General features: G+C 42.3%; 1 protein-coding gene across 2 annotated transcripts; it reads right to left on the bottom strand.

The window, feature by feature from the left end:
* Positions 1-12654: 12654 nt before the first annotated feature.
* MRPS23 (mitochondrial ribosomal protein S23) lies at positions 12655-20994 on the bottom strand. 2 transcript variants are annotated; one of them, XM_081272629.1, is made up of 5 exons: positions 20840-20994; positions 20168-20338; positions 14391-14468; positions 14098-14224; positions 12655-13642 (listed from the first exon to the last, which is right to left on the bottom strand). In XM_081272629.1, the coding sequence occupies exons 1-5, from the start codon at positions 20881-20883 to the stop codon at positions 13490-13492; spliced, it is 573 nt and encodes a 190-aa protein (XP_081128755.1). In that variant the 5' UTR covers positions 20884-20994; the 3' UTR covers positions 12655-13489. The 2 variants fall into 2 exon arrangements, with proteins under 2 accessions (XP_081128755.1, XP_081128756.1); XM_081272630.1 differs by having other exon boundaries at positions 12655-13639.
* Between the last annotated feature and the right edge of the window lie 38 nt (positions 20995-21032).

Below are 21032 nucleotides of genomic sequence, written 5' to 3'. Positions count from 1 at the left end.
GCAATTTCTTCTACACATTATAACATCATAGTCACTTATGTTTCATACTAAATATATCACATTGAATATTTTCTTCAATGTTTTAAAATTTCATTTTTGAGTTTGTTTTTTGTTGTTGTTTTTTAAGGTACCAGGGATTGAACCCAGAGGAGCTCTACCACAGAGGTACATCCCCAGCCTTTTTAAAATTTTATCTTAAGGGTCTCACTAAGTTGCCAAACCCAGTCTTAAGCCTGACATCCTCCTGCCTCAGCCTCCTGAGTCACTGACCTATGATTTACATTTTTAAGGTTGAAGAGTGTGGGTATGGTACCACCCTGGGGCCCAGTTTACTGTACAGAGGTGCTTCTTTCCTTGTGGCTGTCTCCTGTCTGTGCCTTCTCTTCCAGCCAGGCTGCAACCCCTTCAGCCCACCCAGGCTCAAAGAGAAGCAACTTGCATACCCATTCCCCTCTCCGGTTCTTGCTCTTCCTTTTCTCTGTTAACCTAGTCATTTCTTACTGTCTTATGAGCAACTTAACACTATGGAAGATCTTGAAAATATTTTATGCAATTTTATAGTTGTCTCCAGTAGAGAGTTGGTCCCAATAGTTTCACCTGCCATTGCTAAGAAGCCTCATCTACAAGCTTCTCAAGAAAGAATCACCTGCATCAAATTTGGGAACCCTAAAAACAGATGTTACGGAACACCTAAAGTTTGATTTATGTGTCTTAAAATAAAATAATCAAGTTTTCAACAAATGAATCTTTAATTGTGTTGATTGCGATCTGGAGTTCACAGAAGCTCTGCCTCCAAGAAAGGGGGGCTTCGGGGTGGAAAGACAAGTGTCTGAGAATCACCTGCAGCATCAGGTGCACTGAGCAGCTATGCAACATCAGCCAATGAAGCCAGCTCTCGGCTGATTTTCTCACCTGGAAAATGAGGACAATAATAATAATAATGTCTGTTTCGCAATGTTGTCATGTGGATTAAGTGAGATTAAATAATACACGTAAAGACGTTAGCACAATGGTAGGTACCTGTTAAGCATTCAATAAACATTATTACCCCTAAGATCCTGATGTCCTGACACACCGTGCCCCTCTCTCCTGCACACGTGCTCACAGATCTGGTTGATTAGTTGAGAACCACCGCCTTAGTTAATGACAATTTGAATAAATCACTTGGTTCTAGTGGCCCAGTTGCTAAGGACATTATTCTAAAGGCCTGAAAGGCAGGCCTCCTGGATTTTATCTCCCTTAACTCATTCCGTGACCTACAAATTGAAAGGAGGACAATAATTCAGATGTGGAAGGGGACTGGCGATCTCCCCTGATAAAAGGTATCCCCGCAGCCACATGGCAAGTTGTGCTGTTGTGATAAAGCGGGAGGCTGTTTGAAAATAATCAAAAATTCTCTCGGGAAGCCCAATTATATTTTTACATCAAGAATCAAAATGCTGGTGCTGCAGACTTCAGCCTATCATTCACAAACCTTTTATCCTGTAATTAAGCCAGATCTGCCGCTGGGCTAATTCTTCCCTGAATGACACCACCCTTTGAGCCAGCCCGTACGTCGGGAGAAGACTTCACTCTGATGATCTATTACACCAATACATCACCGCAGTGAGCTGCCTCCTTAATGATTTATCCATAACACATCATCAGAGTGAGGCACACTCATAATATATTGCTCAATAAGTCTGTGGTGGCCAACGGAGAAAGCCAGCAACAGCCGCCGAGTCTGTGCCCTGACATGGCTGGGGTCAGAGCAGGGCCCATGCTGGGTTCTCCTTTCCTAAACAAATGTTTTTATAGGCAGGAGGGCTCTCATGCCAACAGGCTTTTAAAACATGAAGAACCATGACCTTAAGAAAGTCCTATAAATCCAGAGCAGAAAGATTCCTCCATCGTGCGGTTTATCTTCTAAGCCAGCCATTTTTAAGCATTTTCTTTAAGCTCCTGCTTAGCAGAAGGCCAGGGCCACTGCTTCGTACAATCCCAAGGAGTGCCATTCACACTGTAGTCTGAGCAAATGGTGCCAGTTGTGCAGGGTGCAGCCTGCGTCACCCCACAGTTCAGCCCTATGGTTAAAATAATAGACCGTGGAATCAGAATGCCTCCTTGGAATCAAGGTTCTGGGAATAATCCTATTTCATGGTTTTGCAGTGAGACGGGAGAAAATGTACAGAGAGCACCTATTAGACAGTAAGCTCTCAGTCAGGGTTCGCCACTACTGATCGTTACCTTAATTTTGAGAGCCACAAAGCCTTTAGGTCAAAGGCGGGAGCAGAAGGGAGCTCGTATACAGTATGTGCTTCATTCTGTGGAAGCCTGTTGAATTTTTATGCATTTATATGTTACTTCATTCAATAGAAGGAGGGAGAGTGGATAAAACGATGCTTACAAAAGCACATACTAAGATACAAATAAATAGATGGGAACATTTGAGTAAAAGGGAAGAGAGAATAAACAAAATTTAAGCAAAAGTAATACACAAAAATGACTGCAAGAATCCATAAGGGCGTGAGCCCCAGGCATGCTCATGGACTCAGGAGTGCAAATCAGTCAAAACACTTGGAGAGCAACTGGGCATCATCACCCCAGAGAGCTAGGGGTGGGCTACCCCACATCCCTGCAGTCCCACTCCCCAGGGTATGCCCTGGCTCAGAGGAACTCCTTCCTGTATATGTGTTCAATGAATCATATGATAATGTTTCCTGAAACATCCTAAAGACAGCAAAAAGCCGGACACAACTTAAATTTCCACAATATCAGGAAAATAAATGTTTAATAAGGATAGTCAACTCTCAAATAGCACGTGTCCTGTACCATGAATACTTTTAATGTTTTACACCTATTAGATCCCTTAACCTTCTCATCAACTCTAAAGGTAGGGAATAACCTCTATTTAATAACTGGAGAAACCAAAGCACAGGAGATGAAGTCATTTTGCCCAAGGTCATAGAGCTAGGAAGAGGCCGAGCTGGAGTTTGAACCAAGACAGTCTGGCACCAGGGCTGTGCTCTTAAATCCTACATCTGCGGGATTTGGAAGGAGCTGCCCTGAGAGGACCCATTTCTTCTGTCAGTATCTGGGACATTTCCAGAGAGAACATGACTTCCTGAAGCAGGTGGGAGGCAAGCCGACCCTAGGTATGTTCTTGGGAATATGAGACAACATAACTCTGGACAGGACTCTCCTCGGATTCCTGGCCCTGGCTCTGGGACCAGAGGCAATGGACACTCCATCAAGGCCTGCTACAAGGTCAGAATAGGAAGGCCAGGGCCATAGCTACAGCCCTGGGATCTGAGGGAATCCACTGTTTAGTGATTCTTGGGATCGCTCTAACTTCTCAAAGAACCTTTGCTTTAAAGTACTTCAAAAAATAGGGCCAGGGATGTGGCTCAGTGTCAGAGGGTTTGTTTAATATATGCAAGGCCCTGTGTTCAATTCATGGCAGCAGCATGCGTGCATGTGTGTGTACACACACACACACACACACACACACACACACATATGCAAATACTTCAACAAAAAAATAAATACTTCAGAAATATACAGATATATAAATATTGATGAGAAAACAAAATAGTTACAACTACAGGCTAAACATATGGAAAATCATCATACTTTTCTCTCTACCTTTGAGTGTTCGTTCCCTTAATCAAATTTTTAAAGTGCAAAGATTTTGTTATTTTTATTTACTAAGTCTTGGAACATTCTTGTTCTCCCAATCTTTGCAGTGCTTCTTGGACTTGCAGACTCCCAAAAAACAAGCTCTTATAGCTAGACAATTTAATTTTTTTAATTGCTTTTATTTTTTAAATACATGACAGTGGAATGCATCACTATTCTCATTACACATACAGAACACAATTTTTCATATCTCTATTTATATATAAAGTATGTTCACAGCAGTTCATGTCTTCATTCATGTACTTTGGATAATGATGTCCATCACATTCCACCATCATTGCTAACCCCCTGCCCCCTCCTTTTTCCTCTCACACCTCTGCTCTATCTAGAATTCATCTATTCCTCCCATGCTCCCTCTCCCTACCCCACTATGAGTCAGTCACTTTAATCAGAGAAAACATTCACCATTTGTTGTTTTTATGGATTGGCTAACTTCACTTAGCATTATCTTCTCTAACTCCATCCATTTGCCTGCAAATGCCATGATTTTATTCTCTTTTATTGCTGAATAATAAATATTCCATTGTGTATAAATACCACATTTTTTTTATCTATTCATCTACTGAAGGGCATCTAGGTTGGCTCCACAGTTTAGCTATTGTGAATTGTGCTGCTATAAACATTGATGTGGCTGTGTCCCTATACTATGCTGTTTTTAAGTCCTTTGGGTATAGACCGAGGAGAGGGATAGCAGGTCAAATGGTTAGACAACCTAATTTTACAAGCAGCCAATAAAGTATAGCCAATTAGTGGATGAGCGGGGGCCTGGACCCTCATGCAACATCCCAGCTACTGCTTCATTTTGGATTAAAGGAGTTATTTTTAAATGTCAACGAGTAACAGTGGCACACCCAGTTCAGTTCCTTTTTTGGTTTTTGGCTGGTTTAAGGCAGACATTGCCCATGGGTCTTTGGGTTCTCATATAAGAAATCTGGTCAGGTGAAGTGGTGGACACCTGGAATCGGAGCTACTTGGGAGGCTGGGGCAGGAGGATTGCAAGCTGGAGGCCAAACTGGGCAATTTAGAGATACCTTGTCTCAACAAATAAAAAGGGCTGGGGATATATATCAGTGGTAGAGCACTCCTGGATTCAATCTCTGTACTACAAAAAAAAAAAAAAAAAAAAAAATTAAGAAATCTTGATTATACCCAGAAAGTTTTATTCTCTTCAACATAACTACCAAGTACATGCAAATCCTTTAGATCTTAAAATAACCCCTTTGGGGTTTGGCAATACATGTCAGCTAAACAATAAATTTGTCAACGATCTTTCATTAATATTAATTATAAATAGCCAATGGCTCAGAGGACCTAAGCCCTACAGATGAGATTTTCCTAAATTTGAACTTCGTAGAATTCACAGGTGTTCAAAGTGGTTCTTTTAAGAAGTCAGTCTAGCGACTTCATTAATAAATAGAGAAGAAATAAAACAGTTCCAGCCCTGAGAACATGCTGTGTTGGATTTTGGGTTGCTTAGCAGGCCAGGAATGACACTGCTGGAATGTCACAGGACAGGGGATCCTTCAGGCACCCTTTGCCTGCCTGGAACTCAGGTTAGCTGACCCCCTCCTGCTCATCTGGCCTTTGTCCCTCAGCCTCTTTCTCTTCTCTCACATCCTAAAGTAAGACAATTAGAATGGCACAGAGCTGCCAAAGACAAGCTTTACCTTCTTAGGATTTGAATTGGAGTTTTTCAGGGATTAAGCCGGCTGCCTCTTGCTCCAGCCTCAGGGAACCCATCGCTGAGAGATGTGGCCAGACTCACTGAGGGGAACCAGCCCTGGGCACTGAGTGTGAAGATGGAGATTCTGCCCATGCTATGTGAGATGGCCTGGGGCACCTGGCAGTAATGTCAAAGTAAGTCCATTGTCCCTGACATTGCATCCTTAGAGGGCTGGAAGCCTTGAGGAGCCAGAGGGATATCCATGCCAGGCAGGTTCAAGGCAGGAAGCCGGTCCTGAGGAAGGGGATGAGCTCCAGGAGGCTGAAGGAGGCCACGGGCAGCTGGGAGGATGGAGATGCAGCAGGGCTTTTGCCTCTCACAGCAGGAACCAGAGGAAGCTGGTGATAAAGCTCTGGATCTCCTATGGAGGCAATTAATATTCAAGAGATAACCCTGAGCATGCTGGGGTTTTAAATGGGGCACCCCAGAGAGAGTCTGAAGAGCAATAGGCCTTTCCTGCAGAATTCCTTAGTAGATAGAGACCTGAAAGCTGATGTTCTCACCACTGGGCCCTGGCTCACCCCACTGGTCCACCTCTCCCAGGCCTCCATCCTGCATCCTGTCCCATCACCATCAGCTCCATGGCATTTTCTTCTTCCTCACGTCTTTAGGTTTAGAAATCTTAGGAGTTCACAAAGCTCTGCTGCAGCCAGTATCTTGTGCCGGTTTGTACCCCAAAATATACTTGTGATGACACTATCATCCCCCTAATAAAGATGGGGAGCCATTCATTTGTTCATTTATTCACTAAGTAAATGAACTTCAAGAATCTTTTAGGTGCACCCTGGCATGATGGTTCATACCTGTCATCCCAGCGGCTTGGGAGGCTGAGGCAGGAAGATCAAGAGTTCAAAGCCAGCCTCAGCAACTTAGTGAGGCCCTAAACAACTTTGCGAACCCTGTCTCAAATTTTTTAAAATTATTTTTAAAAAGTGCTAGGGAGGAGGCTGGGGTTGTGGCTCAGCAGTAGAGCGCTCACTTAGCATGCATAAGGCCCAGAGTTCAATCCTCAGCACCACATAAAAATAAATAAATAAAATAAAGGTTTAAAAAAAAAAGTACTAGAGATGTGGTTCAGTGATTAAGCATCCCTGGGTTCAATCCCTAGTACCACCACCACCAAAAAAAAAAAAAAAAAAAGAAAGAAAGAAAAGAAAAAAAATCTATTTGCTTCTACATGCTGTGCTGGAACTGAATGACTAAGGCTCAGAATAACTGACTTGTTCAAAGTCACAGCAACACAGTACCAGCATCAGGAATCAAACCAAGCTCTTTCAACTAAGATTTACAGAAGAGGCCCGAACTCTCCCATTAAGTGGTAGGAACCACTTGAACCAGCCTAGCAAGTAAGGTCACCCCTCTAAATGATACCCATAGCTCTTGTGCTCCTATGGCCTAGCATCCCAGGTAACTGGTCAGAAGGTCCTACCACCCACCTGCAGGTCAACCAGGGTAAAATGGAGGAAGAAGGGTAGGAGATAATGGGAAGAATAAGAATACACCTTTCTGAGGCAAATATGAGACAAAAAGTTAAATGCTGTCCAGTGGTTGCCAGGGGCCAGAGGTGGGCTCTAGAGATCTTATTGGAATGCTAAAATGCTATAAAGCTAGTTATGTAGGTATTTACACAATGTAGTAAATGAATTAAAAAATTGTACATTTAGAAGGAGTGAATCTTATGGTATGTAAATTATATTTCAATAAAGCTGTTAAAAAAAATACAATAGACCTTTCTGGGCGTTCAGGCCTCACCCCCACCCTGCCTACCACTTCAGCCCTGGTATCCCATGGCCTCCTCATTCCCTTCATCAGCAGAATGATCAGAGGGGGTTCCAGAAATTCCTGCCTCAATTGCTGACCAGCTCGAGGCCCTCAGGCTAGACCCACTTTCCTCAGCTAGGCCTCTAGGTAGTGACCTTCCAGCTTTCCTCCATAATCTGGGGTGTAGGGTAGGGAGTGAAATAAAAAAAGGGTATACAAATATGGAGGGGGGAGAATTATAAGAAAGTAAAGGAAGGGTGAGGGAGTGCCACTAAGATATTGATGTCTACACATGTAATCTAAGAAATAACTAAGTAAAAGTAAAACCCACTAGTATTGGGTAAGTTCCAAAAGTAGACAAGTTCCTAAGATGTTTGATTTTCTCCTTTGTTCTTTTTGCTTTTCATCTTTTAAAACATTAATTAATTAATGTATTTATTTATTATTTGGTGCTAGAAGGAGATAGTAACTACTACAATGGGGGATTGAGAGAGTGGCTGGTGAAAGGGGACAAAGTGCCATTTTTGTTTCTCTCCATGTTAATCTAATGCCTGGTCCTCCCCCATGAAGCAGGATCACAGTTTCTGAGAGCCTTTGGGGCATGGAGAGCAAAGACTGACGACTGCCGAGAACTCAGTTCATGTTCTCATCTGATTCTTACAACTTGATGAGACAGATATTATTATTCCTATCTTAGATAAGCACATTGAGGCTCAGGTTTTTCACTAACTCCCCAATATCACAAGACAAAGCACTAATGAGGGTTTCTGTTCCTCCCAGGCCTGGTTTTTTTTCCGCTGCTCCTCACTGCACTGTTCTCTCCCATCATCCTCCACTGCAAATTCGCAGATGTGTCATTGACTGGAGGTTAGGAAACACTGCTCTGGGCAGAGTCTCCAGGGGCTCAGCACAGTTAGTTCCTTCCTCTCCTGCTCCTATTATGGTACAAGAGCAAGAGTACTGATACCACCTGCCCTCACCACACACACACCAGCAGGCCTTTGTCATTTGTCCTATGGCCTGTCCCCTCCATCTTACCCCATCTCAAAAACACCCCAGGACCTCAGCTTCCTAAATCTCAGCCAGAATGTTATTTTACAAGGACACTCGCCAACCTTGAAAGGCAAGGTACCCTGAGGCAAGGAAATAAAATACTAGTTGAACAGCAGGAGTACAGCGCCATCTAGTGGTGCTGGAGCTGGATGCTCCCAGGCGGTGACATTCTCAGACAATCAATACCTCATTATTAACCATAATCACAACCTGATGTTTACTTTTGGAGAAATGTTCAGCAGCAAGGGATGCACATGCACTTTTCTGCATGTTTCCAAGGCCTGCGATCCTAAATGCCACAAATGACTATTAAACAGTGTCCTGCCCGTGAGCAAACAGGAGGGAGCTGAGATTGATTATATATCTTTTTCATCTAAACTGCTCACCAAAAACAAAGCATCCATTGAAGCCACTGACCTTTCACTAACTGCTGGAAGGAAAATGCTTGATAAATAATAAATAGACCACTACTTGATGTTGCTTAGAATCATCTTTTAATTAAAAGAACTGAGCAATTAGAAGGTCAGGGGACTGATGTTTACTTAAGTTACAGTCCAGGAAAAGCGTCAATCAAGGGTAAAAAACTACACTCGAAATGTAGTTTCATTGTCAGCTAGCAATGAAACTCTCTTTATTCATGGAAGGAAGGTGGTGATGGTGGTGACATTTTTAGGGGACATAACACCTTGTTTCCTGTTTCCTTCGCCCTCCCCTAGCAACCTTCTCATTATTGTGCCACAGTAACCACCTGCCTGGTTCAGCATCTCCACACAAACTGCCTCAGTGCAGGACTCATTCAATCAGAGACCTGCCTGCCACACCGAGGGCCACCCTAGGAGTGACATGAATGCCATTTCCTGTCTTTTCCACAGGAGGGCAGGTGCCCTTCCTCTGCCAGCCAAGGTGACCTCAAGCAAGTTGCTCTGAACCTGCTCAGAGCCTTCATCTCACTGAGCAGTCAGAGGCTGGAAACACGACTCACCAAGCCAGAGCCAGTCTTCCACCTTTGGTTATTCTGGAATAGAGCTCGGAACACAGTAAAGGCCCCACTTCCCTGCCCCACCCTGACCTGACTCACCTTTCCTTGTTCCTAGCTCCACAGTGCTCTGTGCTCTGGATGCAACAGTGCCAATTCACTTTCACTTTTATGTCTTATGTCCCAGCCCGCATGGAATCAGCTGCCATCCCGGCTCTGAGTCAGGCAGCAGGCTTGGTATATAGCCTAGAGCTGAGGAGGATGCATGAGGCCCAAGGACTCCTGTGTGCCACATCTGGACCCTCAGGAGCAGAGGCGAGTACCAGTACTAACCTCAGGTACTTTTATCATCCTTCTTGAATTTGTTTCAAAACAGGAAATCTGCTGGATGCTTTTAAGGGGGCAAGTCATCATTTATTTAAAAAGAAAGGCATCATTTTAACAAAATCAAATTCTCTGGATGCAAAGAGTACAACACAAAGAAAACTAAACTACATGGGCTGGGGTTGTGGTTCAGTGGCAGAGTGCTTGCCTAGCACATGTGAGGCACTGGGTTCGATCTTCAACACCACATAAAAATAAATAAAGTTATCAAAAAAGAAAGAAAACTATAAAAAGGGCCTGGGGATGTGGCTCAGCAGTAATGTTTACCTGCATGCACAAGGCCCTAGGATCAAGCCCCAGTCCTGGAGGGAAATTTTTTCTTCTTTAATTGGGCTAGTTTTCTAAGGACCCCAAGCAAGAATCAGGTCTTCCCAACAAAAGCAAAGGCAGAACTCTGTACAACCCAGTGGATCCAGAACCACTTAAACAAGCCTTGGTATTGGGATGATGGAAGATGTAGGAGTCATTTTCTTTTGCTATTTTTCTCCTTCCTGTCCTTTAATTAAGAGCACTCACCTGGCCAGTCCCTATATCCTGTGTCTTTCCATCCTCCTTAGAGAGTTCAATCATTCTCCTTGCTCCAAACCTGACCCCCGTATGGGAATTTCCTCCCTGTCTCCAGACACCTGTCCCACAGCCCGTCTGTCACTTGGACACTGCTGCATTATCACCTCCAACTTAGCAGAACTGAAGCTCTCTTCCTGAAACTCAGATTCCTCTTCCCTGTCTATTAGTGACACTGCTAGATTTCTAATCATTTGGGTTTGTAACTTGGAATAGCTGTCTCCTCCTCGGCCTCCCTGCCCACTCCCCCAACTGCATTCTTTATCCCAACTGAACTCCTCCATGTGTCTGTCGAGGCCACCATGATCTGATCCCACCTTATCCATCAAACCCGTTTTCCACTACTCAAAATACTAATGAAAGCACCAGTTACACGTGATGGGTGAACTTCGTACCCCTTATCTCAACCCTCACAACACTAACTGGTCACCAACAAAGCAATCACTCTCCTTATTTCATAGGCTGAAGACTGACAGGGGCTACACCAGTAAAAACTGGATATCCACAAATACCCAGATTTTCTGACTTGTGCAAAATTCACTATAACCTGGATACACACTTCCTCTGCTTGGAGGAGGGTGTGTTCCTAAAAGACTGGCTGAGAATCTCTGCCCCTATTTATGCTCTTGATATGGAATGAAGGCCACAGTACATCAGGCAGGAGTAGAGATAGCAGACCAGGTCTACTAAGGGAAGTGCCTATGAGTGCCGTCTGTGTGGGAGTTCAACAGGGACTTGACATTGGATACAAACAAGAGAAGGTTCTGAGCAGACACCAACTGAAACGCCATTTAAGTTGCCCCCTGAAGACCTTGGTGGCAAGGAGAGTGCCTCTGGCAGAAGAGACAGTGCACACAGTTCATCCCCGCCCGCCCTTCCCGGCTTACATGCAGGACGCCTGGACTAGTGCAGGGCTGGTCTCTCGCCCAGGAGCCTCTGCAGTATATTTATATCATGATTCAAAAGGTTCTTGCTGTTCTCAAGTCACCCTTGTCTTCCCAACTTCATTTTCAGCTTTTTAAAGGCAAGAATGTCACGCTTCCATTCCCTTCAAGAACACTGTAGGGACCAGATAATGGCTTTTGCCCAAACTGTGGAAAAGGTTCTCAAAGCTTCATACCTTTCACACGCTTCCACCACTGAGACTCCACGGGAAGAAGGCAGTGTGTGACAGCAGCCTTCTTCCCCTCCAGAGGTTTGCTGCCAGTCAGTCTCTCACCCCTCTATAGGCCCAGGCCTGCCACATTGAGCCCATCTCATTTAACAAGATCAAAATGTGGGGTGAATGAGCATTCTCTTAAATTGCTGGTAAGGACAGAACTGAGCACAGTTTCTACGAGAGAGATTACAAAAATTGAAGATGGGCTTTTCCTTGACCACCGCACACTATACTATGCTGGCCCATTTCCAGCTCAGTAAAACAGAAACGATTATTCTCATCAATTGGGCACTGGCTAAATCACAAAACATCAGGGCAAAGGATATCTAAGACATATTAACTGCAAAAAATAACGTACAAAATAGTGTGCATAGTGACTCCATATATACACTCAAATATTTCTGCAAGGTCACACAAGGAAATGGTAGCCTGGGGTGAGGATGGGTGACTGAGCAATAGGGATGGGACTTTTTACCTTTAAATTCTATATCCTGATAATGTATAAGTTCTTAAAGAATTACATAACAACTTTTTTTTAAAAAAGTTTTCAGATGGGTGCAGTAGTGCACACCTGGAATCCCAGCAACTAGAGAGGCTGAGGCAGGAGGATTGCAAGTTCAAAGTCAGCCTCAGCAATGTAGTGACTACCCTAATCAACTTAGTGACACCCTGTCTCAAAATAAAATAAAATTTAAAAGGGTTGGGAATGTGGCTGAGTGGCTAAGCTCCTCTGAGTTCAATCAATCCCTGGTAGCAAAAGTCTTCATCATTGTGGTAAAGAAACTGCTTTTTCAAAAACCCCGAAACATGGGCTGGAGTTATATATAGCTCAGTGGTACAGTGCTTGGTTAACACATGTGAGGCACTGGGTTCAATCCTCAGAACCACATAAAAATAAATAAAATAAAGGTATGGTGTCCATCTACAACTTAAAAATAAAAGCAAAAAAAACAGAATCATGAGTTTTAGAGACATAGTATGACTTCCCCTACTCCCCCAAGTGTTACTACCTTGTTTACCTGCTTGTTAGATCCTCTTCCCAAGGTCTGGCCAGATATTCAGTACCCAACTGCTCAGTCTTTGAATGAATGAAATTTACTCCCCCATCTAAAAGTGAAGTATTCCTTAAACACAAGGAATTGTAAAACAGTGACAAATGTTGTGGGGTGAGGGGAACCCAGCTGAGAATTGCTTTTGCCTCATGGACTCAATGGCCTTCATGCACTGAGCACCCGTGAGAGGTGCTGTGAGAGGCAGACCCTCTTTCAGCCTACCAGAAGACCACACACAGAACAATCGGGGGAAATGCTACACTGGTTTTAAATCAAGAAATTTTGGAAGCAACTTATTCACAAATAACAGAGGAATGTTTCATTTATTTAGTAAAATCCAGGGAAATGAGAAAGTCAATTCATATGTCCAGCCAGTGAGGATGAGGGAGGGAAGATGTTCATGGAGTACATCTGAATTAGATGCCCCCCACCACCCAGGCGATCCAGTGATCTCCAGAGACACCATTTAAATTCAGTCTTGAGTTGGGTATAATCATTCATTCATTCACTCATTCAACAGACATTTTCCAAGCAGTCTACTATGTGCAGGCTTAAGCCAATTGTCTCCAACACACTTAATCCATGAAATTCAAGTTCTGACCTTTGTCTAAAGACAGGTCCTCACTCTCCCCCACAAAGCACAGGTCAGCTCAGACTCTTGAGCTGAAGTTAACAGTTTTACGGCAAAAAGTACCAAGATTATCTGCCAACAGAAACAGCTGTCAAGGGAGCACACTACGTGTGCAAGTAAAAACCTGAAGGATCCAGACAAGATTCATGTCAGAGAATCAAATGCAGCCAGCCACATGCTAACACACACCTCTGAGCAAACCTATTCAGAACAAGGCCCGTTCAAACAATCTTTATGAAGGTTTCTTCATGTTATTTACAAATTCAAAGTAAATTTACTTTATAAGCAGCCAGGGAATCCTTTATTTAGTAATGTCCTGAAAGTTCACAAAACTGCTTCTTTCAAACCATGATACTGAGCTTATAACAATCCGGAAAAAGGAACTAAGACAAGGCAAACACAGTGCCTTAGAGATCAAGAAACATTTACATAGTTCAACTGTTAAAAATAGCTCAGCACTCATCCAGTGAGCACAGCTGTCCGTCAGTGTTCACAGTACACCAGTCCTTCAGGGAGGGGAGAGACCTTTAGACTGCACTTCAGGTGTCTCCAAATTCGGGTCCTGGGCAACGTCTTTCTGAGGCTGGTTTCCTTCCAATGCAGTTTGAGGTGTGACACTTGCATGTTCAGATTTCCAGGAAATGTGACTACCTTCCTGCTGCTTAAAAGACCAGATATAAGTAATGCAGATGTTATCATTTCCACTCAATTAACTGGCTAGAGCCATATGACTAGACACATTCTGAAAAATTTAGCACTAACAAATTCTGTAATGACAAATAGTAAATATGATAAAAATCGATACAGAATCATAATTTCAAGAGTCCTAATAACAACTCACTTGTTCTAAATGGCAGTCATTACCACAAAATTCCAGTACATTCAATCTAACAGTATTTGCTCTTAAGTTTTAGAATATGAGCCAAGGTTGCAAAAAAGAAAACAAACAAACTCCCCTTTAATTTCTGTCAAATAGGAACAAAACCCATTTTAACACCAGCTTCTTTTTTTCAGTGCAGAGGGTAGAACCCCGGGTCTCACAAAGGTTGGTCAAGGGCTCCACCACTGAGCTACACCCCGAGCCTAACAGTAACAATCTTATAATAAAGTACTCACAGTCTTTGTTTCTCCTACTCGTCTTAAAATGACACCTTCTGCCAATAAAGCCTTCCCCGTTTCCACAAATAATTTCTCTTCATCTATTTCTCCAAGCTTCTGCAGCTCAATGTACTTCTCCACAAACCTGGAATCCCAAGCAACCACACCTGAGGTCTGTGTGCAGGGCACTCAAGATATGTGCTACACAGCACCAAGCACTACATCTTTTTCTGAAGTAAAGTTCAACAAAACTCCTCAGACTGATGACTAAATCCTTGTAGGGAGTAACTCACAGCTTGAAAATGGCTTACCGTTGACAGTTTGACTTGAAGTTTGGGTTGAACAGATCAAAAGCTTTTTGGCCAGACCCATAGGCAGAATAAAATTTCCTGGAAAATACGAACAATATGATATAAATCTCCAATTATAGATTGTGGACAGCAGGGCGGAAGGAATACAGAATAATTTCTAGGCCATGGGAAGTAAAGAGTTAATATCCCTCTCCCTTCTGCACCCCAATTTCCCAGTTCCTCTCTCAGGAAGCAACATGAACCAATTTCTTGCACATCCACCCAGAAATATCCCACACCAGCATCTATCATTCCCTGTCATAGTCACATTCCCAAAGAATGGGAGATTCTGCTCTATATCTTATTTTTTTTAATTGCAGTAAAGTTCACATAAAAATTTACTCAACTGAGCGACATTTAGTATAATCACTATGACCGCTTTCTAATTCCAAAACATTTTCATCATCCCCAAAAGAGACCCTGTAACCATTATGCAGTTACTCATTTCCCACTCCTAATGTCTTGTCTTATTAACAATTATCTCAAATCAGTACATACAGAATGTTTCCAGTTCTTTGCTGCTCTAGACAGTGCTACAAGAATTATCTGTATCTATAGTTCCTCCTGCACTGTGCACATAAGTCTGTGAATTAAATTTACACAAAAACGGTATTATTGGATCGAGATATATGCATTTGTAAATTAGCCTTCCAAACTGCCAAATGCTTTCCAAAGCAGCTGTACCAATTTACAGTCACACCAGTCGTATAGGAGTGCCTGTCTCCCTGTATCCAGACCAAGCTATTATATTCCAACTTTTTGATCTTTGCCAACTTAATAGCTGAGAAATCATACCTCACTCTAGTTGTTTGTTGCAGTAGGGAAGACTGAACCCTGGGCTCTGTACTTCCTAGGAAGCACTCCACCACACTACACCCTCCAGGCTTGCTCTTTCATTCCTTCTCTATTTTCTCTCTCTCTCTCTTTCTAGGCAGGGTCTTGTTAATTTACCCAGGCTGACCCCAAACTTATGATTCTCCTGCCTTAAACTCTCAAGTAGCAGGGATTATTAGGTTTTTTTGTTTGTTTATTTGTTTTTTAGTGATCTTTTCAAGTTTAAAGGCAAATTGAATTTCCTTTTCTGTGAACTATCTATGCTCTTTTCTATTTGGTGGTTGCCGTGGACTGAATGTTTGTGGCCCCTAAAATTCCTAGGATAAAACCCTAATTCCCAAGGTTTAATGATGGGACCATTGAGAGGTTATCAGGCCACGGGTACAACCCACATGACAGGATTAGTGCCCTTAGAGAAGAGGAGAGGGTTTGCTTCCTCACCCTGCTTGCCTCCATGTGACGACAGCAAGAGGGCCCTCTTCGAATTGGGAAGAGAAGAGGGGCCCTACCGGAACTCTGATCTCAGACTTTCTAATCTCCAAAACTATGAGTAATAAATTTCAGTTGTCTACAAGCCACCCAGGCCACAGAATTTCTTATAGCAACCCAAACTAAAATAGTGGTCTTTTGCTTACTGGTCTATGAGCAAACCCTGTCGTTACGTAAATAGAAAATTAGTCCTTTGTCATGTGTGCTACTAAATTTTTTCCCAGTTTCTTTGCTTGTCTTTTGATTCCACATTCTCCAATGACCTATCATCCAGTTCCAATGCCATCCATAGAGGCACAAATTATGTCAATGTATAAATGAAGCACAAAAGCATCCTGCACAAGTACATGCAATGGATCTAAGCAAAATCATAATAAAAAGTCTGATTCCCCCAAATATCTCATTCCTATCCTGAAAATTTCCACATACTTATTCTGCCACCTTAAGAAAATGCTGTGGAAAAAGAGTCCTCAAATAAAAGATGCCTGGATCTTGCCAGACATTGGTGGCACAGGTCTGTGACCCCAGCAAATCAGGAGGCTGCAGCAGAATCCCAAGTTCAATCCTTGCCACTTAGCAAGACCCTGCCACAAAATAAAATAAACAGGACTTAAAATGTAGCTTGTAATGAGGTGCCCCTGGATTCAATCCCTAGTACAAAAAAAGAAAGGAAAGAAAAGCCTAGATCCCAACTAAGTAAAGACTTTATCAATCCATTTTCTTGCACTCAGGAATAATGATTAAGAATAAAGGATGTGTATTAACTTCAATTAGGCACAATCACCAATCTCAACATTTAAAATAAACTGTAGGTTCAAAACTGACGTCAGTGTTTGAGGGGATGGGCTATGTCAGTAAATTCTCAGTGAGTGGTGCAGTGCAGATCTATGTCCGGGAAAGCTGAATGTGGCCACAGAAGTGGCTTCTGATCCACTATTCCAGAAGATGCTTCAGAGAGCTCACAAAACTCTGTTGGCTATTCTCCAAACAATTCTAATCTTGTTCCTTCACTCTTCCTCTTCAAGGATTTTCTTTTTTATTTACTTAGGTTATTTAGGTTTGAAGGGAAAGGAGAGGGAAGGAGGAATGGAGATTAATGAACAACACCTAATATGCACTTTGAAAGTAACTCTACTAGAGTGATTCTAATTAATCTATTATTTCATTCATTAATCTATTAATTTTTCATCTGGGCAAACTAATGAGCAACTTCCATGTCAAGTACTGGGCACTAATTACAAGGATAAATCAGATAGTAACTGGCCCATGGTAGTGCTTAATAAATGTGTATTGTTGCCAGGCACAGTAGCACATGCCTGTAATCCCAGCAGCATGGGAAGCTGAGATGGGAGGACCGCAAGTTCAAAGCCAGCCTCAGCCTGAGCGAAGCACTAAGTAACTCAGTGAGATCCTGATTCTAAATAAAATACGAAATAGGACTGGGGGTGTGGCTCAGTGGTTGAGTGCCCCTGAGTTCAATCCCTGGTAGCCCACCCCTCACCTCCCACAAAACAAACCTAAATGTGTATTGTTGGATAAAGATGGTACTTGGCATGCAGAACTATTAAAGACAGGCTTCAGACCCTCACAGGGTCAATATGAATAAAGTACTCAGAATATTCTGGAAGACACTAACATGGGGAGGCAGCAGAGAGCAATCTCTAAGAGTGTGACATCTGAATTGTTCTTTACTGAGAAAAAATAGAGGACTTTAAAGTCATTTGTAAGAAGGTTGATGACAAACAATTAACAAGTACGTGTTATTTAAGCTATTCAAGCTGCAGGGGGAAGGATACTCTAGCTTCATTTGCGTTTAGTTACTTAGGTTATTTAGGGTTTGGGGGGTTTTTAAGTTTATTTTTTTTAAGATACACACAATATCTTTATTTTATTTTATTTATTTTTAATTGGTGCTGAGGATCAAACCCAGTGCCTAACATGTGCAAGGCAAGCGCTCTGCCACTGAGTATAACCCCAACCCCAGGTATTTAGGTTTGAGGGGAAAGGAGAGGAAAGGAGAAATGGAGATTAAAGAACAAATATTTCTACTACTTTCAACACCTAATTTGCACTTTGAAAGTAACTCAGAAAAAGATAATTGAATTTACTGAAAAAGATCTTCCTAAACACTCTAAAACTAAGGGCAATGAGGCCAACAGAAAGAAAAAAAATGGTATATTTGAATACATAAAATATTCCAGTGCTCAGCACAATGTCTGGCACAATGGTTGGCACATAGAAAGCACCACAGAAAACATTCATGGAATAAAATAATCAATTTCTATACACTAAAAAAAGCATTATGGATAACAAATGTTTGCAATATTTATCTTTGATTCTATAAAGAACTCTAATTGAAAGCTGAGTGTGGTTGCATGCACCTATGGTACCAGCTACTTGGGAGGCTGAGGCAGGAGGATCCCTTGAGCCTAAGAGTTAGAGGCCAGTCTAGGCAACAAAGCAAGACCTCACCTCAAAAACAAAATTAAAATGATAAAAAAAAAAAAACTCTGATAAGTATTTACAATTATTGCTGGACATGGTAGATCATGACTATAATTCTAGCTACTCAGTAAGTTGAAAGAGAACAAGTTTGAAGCCAGCCTTAGCAAAAGAAGAATAAAATAAATAGACTAATAGTAATAATTATTACAACAGATTTTAAAAAAAGATATTTCAAACAAAAATATAATGGCAAATTAACACCAAAGTGGGGAAACTTACTAATCAAGGAAACAAATTAAAATCTCTAGACAGTATTTTAAAAATAATCTAGATCAGAAAAAAACTTTTAAAAATAATTATCAGTGCTGGCAGGTAGAAAGAAAAAACTCTCAGATACTACTAACTCTCCACCCTACAGAGTGAAAGTAGGACACCCTTTTTAAAACAAACTGGGTATTAGCAGCAAAAACTTTGAAATTTTCACAATGTTTGACCTAATCAACTCTAGTGGTAGAAACACACCTTAAGGAAACAATCAGTGTTATAAAGATATATATTAAAAAATACTGCTATTTATTATAGCTAATAATATATAAACACCATAAATATCCAACTCTAAGGAAATGTTTATAGAATATTCACAATAAGCTATGTTTTTGAAAATGTGTAATATAAGAAATCACTCACAATATTAAGTAAAAGGACACAATTTATTTGTATCACTTTACTGATTAAATATACAGACTCCACATACACAAAGAAAACACAAGGAAAGGGCTGGGGTTGTGGCTCAGTAGTAGAGAACTTGCCTAGCATGTGTGAGGCACTGGGTTCAGTTCTCAGCACTGCATATAAATAAATAAAGGTTCATTGACAACTAAAAAATATATTTAAAAAACACAAGGAAAGACCCAAATGTTCTTAATAACAACAATCATTTATTAAAGGTTTACTTTGTGTCAGGTAACGAACTAAAAAACTTTTATGCATTATCTTAATTCACCTTTTTACTCTAGAAGTACTATTATTATATTTTACTATATGGAAACTGAAGCTTACAGGGATAATTTACCCAGGCCACATAGCTGAGTCAAGTAACAGGGCTTGCCTTCAAATCACTGTCTCTAGATGGTGGGATTTTGGGTGACTTGTGCTTTCTTTTTTATGCTTCTCTTTTGTCTTTAAATTTTCCATAATAAGCATGTTTTTACTTTTTTATTAAAAAGGAAACAGAGGCCAAGTAAATAAAACATGTAAAAACTTTCTTTCAAATTTAGTGATGATTGTTTTAAATCCCTTGGACTTTTTTTTTAATACATATATTTTCAGTTGTAGATGGACATAATACCTTTATTTTATTTGTTTATTTTTATGTGGTGCCAAGATAGAACCCAGTGCCTCGCCAAGCACTCTACCACTAAGTCGCACCCCAGCCCCAATCCCTTGGACTTTTAAGCATCATTCTGAATGACTTCAAAGACCCCAACTACTAGATCCACAGACCACATATCCCCTATCTCCACTCCCGGAAAAGCAGACACAATGACCAACATGAGCTTGGAGTCAGAGATGTGATTCCCAGAGCTGCTGCCCTCCTGTATAACCACAGGAAGTTAACCTCCTTGACTCTCACAGTCCTCTTGGATAAAATGGAGATAAGAATACCCACCTTACAGGTATAGAGTGAGGCCTACAAGAAACTAATTGAAAAGAGTTTAGCTGTGTCTGGAGCACAGCAAATTGGCACAAAACAGGCCGCTACAACTGCAATTGATCTGTCAGTTGCTAGGCTCCACTTCTAAGAACTTCTGTTTCTTCTCACCATAGGGAAGGGAGGGCTGCTGATGCCCTAATTTGACTTTGATATACAAGATCACCTCCACAACTTATTTTCGTTACCAGACTGCTACCTAAATCCTCCCTTTTTAACTTCTGGTGTGTTCTGATCACCACATAGGCTGCACACTCACGCTCTTATCCGATCCTCGTGATACCAGATGTCCTGAATGGGAGCTTTGGCTTTGCCATATCGCAAGCGGGGTCTTTGGAAGACCGGCTCCCTCAACGGTGGGAAGGCCTCGTATACGTCATACCAGAGGGGCTTCTCCTTCAATACCCCAGCCCGAAGCAGATCCCGAGTCCTTAGGGAGGGAAGAGAATCAAGGTCAGTAGATTACAACAGCCAGCTAGAGACATTGATCAGTCTAGCAATGCCTGGAACACCAAAGGCACCAGGCAGTCCACAGCATGTAAGGTGGGAAGGACAAAGCAGCAGGTGTTCCCCACCTACAGGGAACTGCCATATACCACATCAACCCAGCAACACCCAGGGGTTAAATCCCTTTCGCGCGTCCCACCGGGTCCATCACGGAAAATGCAAGGACGGTACAGTCAGGCCCATCAGCCTGGATCTTCCTCCCTTCCTCTTCCTAGAGACCTCTACTGGGAAGGGAAGCAGTTTATAAAGTCAGTTAAAAATACTCCGAACCAGGAGACAGCATTAGAGCTTCCCCTTACTTAGACTTTCTGTCTTCTCGTGTAGGGACCTTGCCCTGCTCAAGCCCATGCAAGGACGGGGATGGCCCACCGAGACGCGTGCAGAGGTCCGCATCCTCTGCCCACGCCCGGCTGCAAGTACGCACCGCGAAAAGACGCTTCCTACGGTTTCCAGCCGGCTCCCAGCCATGACCCGAGCCTGGGAGAGAGTACGAGCGGCCACTACCGGAACCGGAAGCGGCGCCAGCGCCGGCGACGGCAGATACAGGGGACATAAGTTGCTGGCCGAAAAGAGGATCGAAAGCCTTCGCCACGGCCCCAACCGCGGGGCGGAGCCAG

This window comes from Spermophilus citellus (genome assembly GCF_964194105.1).
Source record: "Spermophilus citellus genome assembly, chromosome: 17".
Taxonomy (NCBI): domain Eukaryota; kingdom Metazoa; phylum Chordata; class Mammalia; order Rodentia; family Sciuridae; genus Spermophilus; species Spermophilus citellus.
The sequence above is the reverse complement of the archived record's forward strand: the minus strand, read 5'-3'. Positions and strand labels throughout refer to the sequence as shown.

Coding starts and splice junctions, on each gene's coding strand:
- MRPS23 (XM_081272629.1), bottom strand. CDS start 20,883: ATGGCTGGGAGCCGGCTGGAAACCGTAGGAAGCGTCTTTTCGCG. Junction 20,339..20,839: donor GTAGGAAGCGTCTTTTCGCG/GTGCGTACTTGC, acceptor TCCCTCCCTAAG/GACTCGGGATCTGCTTCGGG. Junction 14,469..20,167: donor CACGAGGATCGGATAAGAGC/GTGAGTGTGCAG, acceptor CGTATTTTCCAG/GAAATTTTATTCTGCCTATG.